This window comes from Geospiza fortis, unplaced genomic scaffold, assembly GCF_000277835.1.
Source record: "Geospiza fortis unplaced genomic scaffold, GeoFor_1.0 scaffold213, whole genome shotgun sequence".
Classification (NCBI taxonomy): Eukaryota; Metazoa; Chordata; class Aves; order Passeriformes; family Thraupidae; genus Geospiza; species Geospiza fortis.
In genome coordinates this window covers 122,210-132,080 of record NW_005054399.1, presented here as the reverse complement: position 1 = coordinate 132,080, position 9,871 = coordinate 122,210, and the positions used below count along the sequence as shown (strand labels likewise).

Genomic DNA, 9,871 nt, shown 5'->3' with positions numbered 1-9,871 from the left:
GAGCCGCCCGTGTGCCACGCTCGCTGCTGCTGGAACCTCGCTGCCACATGCCCTGCGTGCCCCGGGTGCTGCCACTGCGGTCCCCAAGGTGTGCCATGGGCTGGCTGTCCCACCCCATCATCCCATCCCATCCCATCCCATTGCTGTGGGAATGCCCGGCTGGGGCTGCCCTGTCTCTCCAACCCACAGCCAGTTTGGTTTTTTTTTTTTTTCCGGAGGAGTTTTCTCAAATGAGGGCAATTAAAACAATGGGAAAATGGAAAGTTTTTGTCAGGGAGCCGCAGTGGCAGAGGGGGAAGGTGCTGTGGTGAGTCAGCCTTCCAAAAAGGAACCCCAGCGCCAGGTAAACAAGCTGCAGAGCAGGAGGTGTTACTCACCTGCCCGGCCTGGGGAGGCACCGGCAAAACCCTCCAGGAATACAGGTCAGTCAGTCCAGGGAGGGACAGACAGACAGACAGACAGACAGATGGGTCAGCCGCACTGTCACCTCCAGCTGGGCATAGTCAATGAGGCCTGTGGCGGGCTGGGAGGGACGGACGGACAGACAGAGAGACATGTCAGACAGACCAGGGATGGACAGGTCAGTCAGTCCAGGGAGGGACAGACAGACAGACAGACAGACAGATGGGTGCCCGGGGCAGAGGGCAGGAGTCACGCTCGGAGCTGGCGAGCCCCGGGATTGGGCTGAGAGGGCTCCCCGCTCCTGCCCTGCTCCACCTGGAGTGGGAGCATCCCATCCACTGTGGGATGCTGGATGCAGCCCCTGGGGATCTGCAGGGATCCAGAACCTTCCACAGCCCTGCCTGGGGAACGTCTGCCAAAGGAAACACTGACCAAAGGAGGCTTGGGTGCCCCTTGTGCCACCGTGTGTATTATAGGGGTGAGACCCACAAGGGAAAAATCCATATGGGGTGAAAAACACCTTCCTGGATGGAGAGAAAGACCCCTGTGCCTAGCTGTCACAGAATCACAGTGGTTTAAAGACCATCTTGTTCCACACCCTGTCCAAGGCAGGGACACCTTCCACTAGACCAGGTTGCTCCAAGCCCAATTCAACCCCATCTTTCCCACTGGGAAGAATAAAAGGACCCAAATATCCACTGGAGGAAACCCACGGCACTCAGCTGCAGCTGATGCAGTCCAGAGGGGAGGATGCAGCTTCCATGGGGCTGGAAAAGCCCATGAGGATGGTCCAGAGCAAGCTGCACATGCATGCAGAGGCTTGGGCTTGTCCCAGAAGCCACAATAAATCCTGTCCCACCAAGCAGAACTTTCCTCTTGTCCAGAGATGCCAAATGTCTGCGACTTCATACCTTTCTCCTAAAATTGATTAATTACACCCACAGCTGGGTTATCAGTGCCTGCTGCTGCCATCAGACCTCACTGTGCTTTAGCAGGAAAATCCATATATTTTACTCCCACCTGGTTTTCCCCACATTTTGGCTGCTGGGCAGGGCAGAGGGGATCCCCCTGTGAGGCTGCCTGTCCTGCCAACCCCCTCTCACCTCAGCACCCCTGCTGAAAACACCAGCCTGTGCAAACCCAGTGCTCTCAGCCCCCTTGGCCACCGCCCCGAGCTGCCAGCGCAGCCGTGGGATGTCTGCTCTGCTGGCTCCATATAATGCAAGTCCTACAAATGAAAATGTCACATGGCCCTGAATTAAATACTTTGGAGAAACCCATTATAAAGCAGCAGCACAATTAGCTTTATCAGCCAGCCCAGAGTCATGCCAAAAACCAAAGCCGACTCACTTGACAGGAGCTGCCATCCATGAAACCAAGCTAACGACCTTAATTATATTTTTAGCTTCTAATTTTTGGCTGACACCATCCTCAATTACCCAGCCCATAATTTGTGCAGGGACGGCGATCAGCCTCACCTGGCCTGTAATTCCCAGGATCAGCCCTTTTATCCCTTTTAAATATTAAATTGACTCCCACTGGCCACCCTCCAGTCCTCTGGAATTTCCCCAGGGTTTTAGAGTTAAAAATTAACAGCAGAGCTCCTGGGCAGGCTGCAAACCCCTTCCCATGAGGGTTCTGCCAGGAAAACACCTCTCCAGAGAGAACTCAGCAGTGAGGACAAGGAGTTGTTCCCACCAGGTCAAAACCCCACGTAATCAGATCAGCTGTTCTGGCCAAAGATTGTTCTTTGACTCATCTCCCTTATCCACCACCCACGCTTTACACCTCAGCACACAGCCCTGGCACTGAACCCTGCTCCTTACCTACACATTTTTAGGGCTTTTTCCTCATTTCTGTGCCAGACCTCAGCCAGCCCAGCTCTTTACCCATCTGGCCATCCTTGGTTTCCAGCTGGGTTTGGGGAGCACAGCCTGGGTTTTGGTAAAATTTGGTGAAATGCTTTCCTTTTCCTGATCAGTGCTGGGTTTTGGCGAGGAGGCTGTTGCAGCCCCACCCTGCTGATGCAGCTCTGGAGCCTGGGTCACCCAGGGCTCTCCCACAGCCCTGGCACAGCCTCTGTGAGGGTCAGAGCCTGGCACAGGGTGCCAGACCCCGGTGGGCACTGAGCATCCTTGGGGTGATGCCCCAGCGGTGGTGCCAGGATGGGGAGCAGAGGGAGAATGGAGCAGTGTGGGCTGTGAGGGGGCCCCGAACCCCCCGGATCTGGGGGTGCTGGAACAGAGGCGCCAGGGGGGGGCAGGAGCCGCCTGGGGCTGCATCCCACAGGGACCTGTCCCACCTGGGTTGGATGGGCCTGGAGCAACCTGGGATGGTGAAAAGTGTCCCTGTGCCTGTCGGGGGTGGAACTGGATGGGCTTTAAGGTCCTTTCAACCCCAACCATTCCATAAATTGTGATTCCCTTTGGCCGGGCTGGAGCGGCCGCGTTGGAGGATTCCGGGCGCGGGGACAGCCGGAGCCAGGCTGGGCTGGCCGAGGGTGCCATCTCCTGGGGACAGACACACAGAACAGGGGGACAGACACACAGAACAGGGGACAGACACACAGATCCCGGGGACAGACACACAGAACAGAGCAGGGGGCAGACACACAGATCCTGGGGACAGACACACAGATCCCGGGGACAGACACACAGAACAGAGCAGGGGGCAGACACACAGAACAGGGGACAGACACACAGATCCCGGGGACAGACACACAGAACAGACCGACAGACACACAGATCCTGGGGACAGTCACACAGAACAGTTCTTGGGGACAGACACACGGAGCAGAGCCTGGGGACAGACACACAGATCCTGGGGACAGACACACAGAACAGGGGGACAGACACACAGAACAGGGGACAGACACACAGATCCCGGGGACAGACACACAGAACAGACCGACAGACACACAGATCCTGGGGACAGTCACACAGAACAGTTCTGGGGGACAGACACACGGAGCAGAGCCAGGGGACAGACACACAGATCCTGGGGACAGACACACAGGACAGACCCTGGGGACAGCCGTGCCCAGGAGCTCCGGACAGCAGCGGGGACAAGGACCCGCACCTTGGGGCTCTGGGGCACAGCCCGGGCACACGGGGATGGTCCCCACGAGTGGCAGTGCCACAGCACGGCCACGGCTCTGCAGAGCCCCCCGGTGTCCCCAGAGCCCCGCACGGCCCGGTGACAGCTGTGGCAGTCCTGCAGTGACTCTGGGTGCGCCGTGAGGTGATGGTGACAGGACAGGGGGATGCCCCGGGACAGGCACATCCTGGCCCCGGCGCCCCGCGGGGAATTGGGGTGACAGAAATGAGCCCTCGGAGCCATCTGTGCTGGGAAATGAGCCCTCGGAGCCGGCTGCGCTCAGCCCGGCCCGCAATCGGCAGTTTCGGCCGAAAAAGGCTCCTCTTCCCCTCCTTCCCCCAGGGCTCCTCTTCCCCTCCTTCCCCCAGGGCTCCTCTTCCCCTCCTTCCCCCAGGGCTCCTCTTCTCAGCTCCTGAAGGGAGCAGCTGTGCGAGCAAACGCCCTGGCCAAGGCTCGGCACTGCTAAAAGCAGCTGGGCTCAGGGCAGGGACTCATCCCAGCAGAGCTGCTCAAGGGGAAGGCCAAGCACCCCCTAAAACTTCAGAGCCAAACACTGCCCACCCTGTCTGCCTGTGTTACCTGCAGCTCTCCTTGCAGCACTGCTGCAAGAAAAATAGATTTTGTTGTCAGGAAAAAACCTGGGCTCTGTCACCCCAAAGAGAGCGGGGCACCTCCAGAGCCAGGTGCAGATGGGCTCTGAGGGATGCAAAACCTTGTGGGGGATGCAGGGGGATGCAGAGGGATGCAGGGCACTGGGAGGATGCACAGGGAGCTGCTGGTTTGTAAGAATCCTGGTTGATGCTCTGTGGAACCACTGAACCCAGCAGAGGAAGGATTTAATCCAGAAATCCAGAACAAGGGGCTGGTGGTGGCTGCCCAAAGCACAGGAACAGCCCCAGGCACGGCAGGGTGGCAGCCGCTGCCTTGGCTGCGGGGCAGGAGCTCATGGGGCACCGTGTCTGGGGGTGCTGGGGAGCCACAGAGCCCTCAGAGGCTGAGGAGGGGGTGAGGGTGTCTGGGGCACAGGGGGTGAGGAACTGGGGCACACAGCCGAGGACATGGGGCTCCGGCCCAGACAGCCCCAGAACTGTACAGCTGAGAGCACACTGCCTGCTCCCTGCTCAGCCAGCAGGGACAAACCACCCCCAAGTGCTTCTCACTTCCCTCCTGAGGGCTCACCAGGGTGGAAACTGCAAGTCTCTGCTGCTATTTACAGAGGTGAGTTTCCCCTGCAAAACCCCGAGAGCAGCGAGCTGGGGCCACCTCTGCAGGGCCATCTCCTGCTCTGCCACACTCACCCAGCTCAGGCAACGCCAAAATCGGGATTTCCCTCCCAGGGGGAGGCTCAGCACAGCAGTGATCTCGTCCTTTGTGCCAGATACAACGTGTGGCAGTGTCCCTGCGGCCATGGTGCCTCCTCTGCTGGTCCTTGCTCCAAGGCCTGAGGTGCTCTGGATGGTGCCAGAGCTGCTTCCCACCCTCCCTCAGCATCTGGGGTCTCATGGGCCACATCCAAACACGAGGTGCTGGGCTCCTCTGCTCCCCCTGAGCAGGATCAGCCTCCAGCGTCCCTGCAGTGGACACGGCAGCAAAACATCCTCTGGCCTCTCCAGCTGCACGTGGCAAGCACAGACCAGGAGCTTTTGAACCAAACGGAAGAACCCTTGGTGCTGCTCCACGAATGCTTTTAGTAACAGGTATTGCTGCTTCCTTCCTCCTTCAGCTGCTTCTGCAGAAAGGTCCCTCTGGGCTGAGCTGAGTCACGGCTGTGCCGCGCTGCCAGCGCCTCGTGTGCTGCCAGGGCCATGCCCAGCATCCCCGCAGGGGCAGCGACAAACCTCTGGAGGCTGCCGGCAGGGCAGAGGTGGCTCTTTGCCCCTGTGAAAACAAGATGTGCTATTAATGAGTTGTTAATGTGCTATTAATGAGTTATTAGTGTGCTATTAATGAGTTATTAATGTGCTATTAATGCTCCGTGCCCCCAGCCCAGCCAGGACTCAGCTGCCCATGCAGGGCACAGCACAGCCCTCCTGCCTCCCAGACGTGGAGCACCTGAGAAAATCAGTGTTTAAGGCAACTCACAAAAAAAAAAAAAAATCAGTGTTTAAGGCAACTCACTAAAAAAAACCCAAAAAACCAAAAAAACAGTATTTAAGGCACCTCAATAATAAAAAAAAATCAGTGTTTAAAGCAACTCACTAAAAAAAATCTCAGTGTTTAAGGCACCTCACACACAAACACACAAAAAAATTTAAAAAAATCAGTGTTTAAGGCACCTCAGGGAAAAAAAAAAGGAAGAAAAAAAGTCAGCGTTTAAGGCACCTCACAAAAATAAAAGAATCAGAGTTTAAGACAACAGGAGAGTGGCTTGTGCTGACCATGCTGGGGACATGGGGAGGATGGATGCTCCCAGCAGTGCTTGGTCCTGGCAGGGTGAAACACCTTTCCCTGAAGGAAACATCTCCCTGGCACAGGCTGCAGGGGTGGAACCACCCCTGGCGGGATCTAAAAGGTGTTTCAGGGTGGCACTTGGGGACGTGGCTCTTCAGTGACCGTGGCAGGGCTGGGGCCATGGCTGGGCTCAGTCGGAGAGGGCTTTTCCAACCTTTGTGATTCTGGGATTCTGCTGCAGTCCCGAGCTGCACGAGCAGGTGCTGAGGGCTCCCACTCCACCAGGGCCCTCTGAAATGTGCCCACCTGCCCCAGGACACCTGGCCCTGGCCCTGGTGACACATCAGCCCGCAGTGTCCCCCACGCCGTCCCCAGCAGCCCAGGGACCCAGGAGCCAGTGCAGGGCTCTGAGTGTGCAGCCAATTTGCATGGAAGGGACGAGGGGAAGCCCCAGGAAGTGCAGAGCCAGGCATTAACCAAATCTCTCTAATAATAACCCTGGGCCAGGCAGGGGCTCAGTGCTGCAGCTCCAGGGGCCATGGCTGGAGCCCAGGGGGAGTAGCCACTGCTGGAGAGCCAGATGTGAGTGACCCATGGAGGGGCTCTGGGGTGGGCTGGGGGGTTTGGGGGCCAAGGCTGGGGCTGGCCATGCTCCCAGGGCCAGCAGGGAGGGGAGGCTCTGCTCAGAGCTCCCACCCTGCTGTGGGGCTGGAGGGGGAATCACAGAGTGGTTTGAGCTGGTGGGGAGCTGAATTCTCATCCCCCTGCTATGGGCACCTCCCACTGTCCCAGGTTGCTCCAAGCCCCATCCAGCCTGGCCTTGGGCACTGCCAGGGATCCAGGGGCAGCCCCAGCTGCTCTGGGAATCTGTGCCAGGGCCTCATCACCCTCATAGGAAGGAATTTTTTCCTGATAACTTATCTAAATCTACCCTCCTTCAGCTTAAAGCCATTCCCCCCTGTCCTGTGGTTGCCTGAAGCTTGGCACGAGGGGTCTGTGGGGGAATTCAGAGGGTCCTGGTGGTTGAGAGGCAGAGGGAAAGACTCAGCTGGCTCTGCTGGAAAATCCATGGCTGAGAAGTCCATGCTGGGAGCACCACACGTACCTTGGGACTCCCCGGGGAGGGGAAGGTCTGTCCTAGAAGAGACCAAACATCCACTTGGAGGTGTCCTCACAGCCCCTGGGAGGGAGGTTCCCATCCTGCAGCCCCTCAGCTTTAACAGAACCCCAGATCTGTTCCCATCCCTTATCCCATGGGAAACCCCACCCAGGCCAAGGATGGCTCAGCCCCTGCCATCCCCAGAGGGTTTCCTGCCAGCCCTGGGGGGTTCTCTGGGTGCAAAGCCCGGGTTTGTTCCCTGAGCATCCGAGGAGAGCAACGGCCTGAGCCTCGCTCTGCCCTGGGGATGTCTCCAGCCAGCTCCACAGAAAGTCATTATTTAATTGATAGCAATGTGAATTGAACAACTGGGAGTGTCAGGCCAGCATCCCAGGGCAGGGAGGATTTTTCCTTGGGAATGGGGGGGGGGGTTCTCTTGCGCTGCCCCAGGTAGGACCCAGCCCATCCTGCAGGGAAGGTGCTGGGTGGGCAGGACAGACATGCAAAGTGCCCAATCTCAGTCCTGAAGAGAGATCCTGCAGGAGCACAGGGGATTTTCTCTGTAAAAATCAAAGGTTTGGCTGTGCCAAAGCAGCAGCTCAGCCTTAGGGAGCTGACTCTGCAGCTTGGGGAAGCTTTGAGCCTTTGGGGCCATCAGCACCAGCATCTCCCACCCTGCAGGAAAGAGCTGCAGCTCCAGGAGGGCTCTGGGGAGGGATGAGGCTCTCGGGAGCCTCAAAGGGCTCGTGGCCACCACTGCCCCCCTCCTGCTGCGTTTGAGCTTCCTGCAGCTGCAGCCCCTGCGTGTGGCACAGCCCAGGAGCTGTTATCAGCCAGCCAATTCTTCTAAATGTGAGGTCTGGATGGTTTTTATGCTGCTGAGAGCTGCTCCTGTGCCTCTGGCATCACACCCAGTGCACAAGGGCACTGGGAGCACTGGGGCAGCAGAGGATGGGGACAAGCAGCCGGTGACAGGGACAAGAGCACGTCCACCTCCAGCTGGCACTGCTTAAACTGGTGCCTAAAGTCTCCTGGGGAGATTTCCCTCCTTCTTCTGCTCTGACATGTCTCACACATCAGCCTGGTTTCACTATGACACCAGAACACCCAAGAGAAAGGGCAGGAATGACGCACAAGGTGGTGTTTCTGGTACTTTCAGAAAAGCCTGCAAGGACAGGAATAATCCCCAGTGCTCCTCTGGCAGGTGCAGGGACCCCCAGATCCCCAGGGCACAGCTCAGGGCCACCTCCAGGCCAGGGTGGGCTCTGTGTCCCCTGGGACTGGCACAGGACGCACACACAGCCTGAACAGCAGATTTGGCTGTGTGCTCCTGCTCAGGCCTGGGCCCAGAGAGGGCTGAGGGACAGCCAGGATCCCCTGCCAGGGTCCCAGCCCCAGAAAGGGACGAGGTGGCTGCAGAGGAGCCCGTGGTGACCCCCCCATCCCCACGTGTGTCTCTCCTGCAGCCATGGATGGGCCACGAGCGGGGCAGGATGCCATGAGGAACTGCACTGACCAGGAGTACTGGGACACCCTCGTTTCCCAGTGCATCCCCTGCAGCCTGGCCTGCAGGCAGTCCCTGGCCAGGAAGTGTGATGCTGTGTGTGGTGAGTGCTGGGCTGCCCCTGCAGGGAAGGGTCAGGGATGGGGCCAGGCTGGGGGGGAGGAGCAGAGCCTGGGATGAACCCCAGGGCAGGCTCAGCCTTGCAGAGCTTCAGGCCAAATCCACAGGGGGATGTGGCAGCTCCCCATGGATGGGCTGGGGCTGGCAACAGCTCAGCAGCAGCACCAGGGGCCTGCAGCTCTGCTCCCTTCTGGGGTCACCAGGCTGCACCTGCACTCCTGTTCCCTGCTGGAGAATTCCCTATTCCACCCTCCAGAGGCAGGGATGTGGATAATGACAAACGCCCAGCCTGGGACAGGCCCTGAGGTGTCTTGAAAACAGCTGGGGAGGGGGACAAGGGACAAACGAGCTTTGGTGCCCAGCCCTGTGCCAGCACCCTTCCTGGAGTCACAGGCTGAGGTGGCTTCACCCACCCAGGGCTCATTCAGCAGCCACAGGTGAACATCTCCTCCTTGAGGACAGCAGATGCCGTTCCTGGCATCCTGAGGGAGGTTTTGGTGTGTCCCAGGGAGCTGTGCAAGCCCCAGGGCAGCAGCAGCAGCTCTGAGAGCAGCAGCCAGGAGCTCCCAGGGGAGCCCAGGCTGGCTGAGACCATCCCCTCCCTGAGCAGCTGCCAGCAGAGGCCTTTCCCCAGCCCTCCAGCCAAAGACCCCCCCGAATCCCGGGTCTGTGCCCCTGGCAGCCCTGCAGGGGCTCTGGGGTGCAGGCAGGTCCCCCCTGAGCTGCCAGAGCAGGAGCTGGGCTCGTCCTGCCATGTACTGGGGTGGGGGGGATGTGCTGAGGACACCGCGGTCATCTCCCTCCCCTCCTCTCCCCTTCCCTCCCCCAGAGTCCATGGACTGCAACAAGAGACCGGGATTTTACTACGATGATCTGGTGAAGAACTGCATCAGGTGCAGCTCGGTGTGCGGGCAGCACCCCCGGGAATGTGCCCCGTCCTGCGAGCGTGAGTTGGGCAAGGGGCTCCAGAACCCCTCCTTGTCCTGGAACCGGGGCTGGGGAAAGCAGCCAGGGCTCATCTCCCATTTTCTCCCTCCCACCGTGGCCTTTCCCTGCCCGCGCTGGTGTTTCCAGGCTGGGCAGCTCCCAGGGCAGGGGGGACTCCAATTCCTGCCCTGGGGCTGGGGTCCTGCACCCACCTGAAGATGTGGGAGGGTGTGAATGGGGCGTGGGAAGGGATCTCCTCCGCCTCGCCATGGAGGAGAAATGCCAGGGAGCAGAGGGGACACAGAGCTGCTCCCAAAGTCTTTCCCAGCGGA

At 59.1% G+C, this 9,871-nt stretch overlaps 1 protein-coding gene across 1 annotated transcript in view; it reads left to right on the top strand.

Annotated features, from left to right (window-relative positions):
• The first annotated feature begins 8,456 nt into the window (after window positions 1-8,456).
• Window positions 8,457-9,871, top strand: part of TNFRSF13B (TNF receptor superfamily member 13B) — a 2,797-nt gene continuing 1,382 nt past the window's right edge. Inside the window, exons 1-2 of the mRNA XM_005425977.1 lie at window positions 8,457-8,595; window positions 9,442-9,562. Of these exons, the coding sequence (XP_005426034.1) occupies window positions 8,457-8,595; window positions 9,442-9,562 (260 nt within the window). The remainder of the gene's footprint in view (window positions 8,596-9,441; window positions 9,563-9,871) is intronic.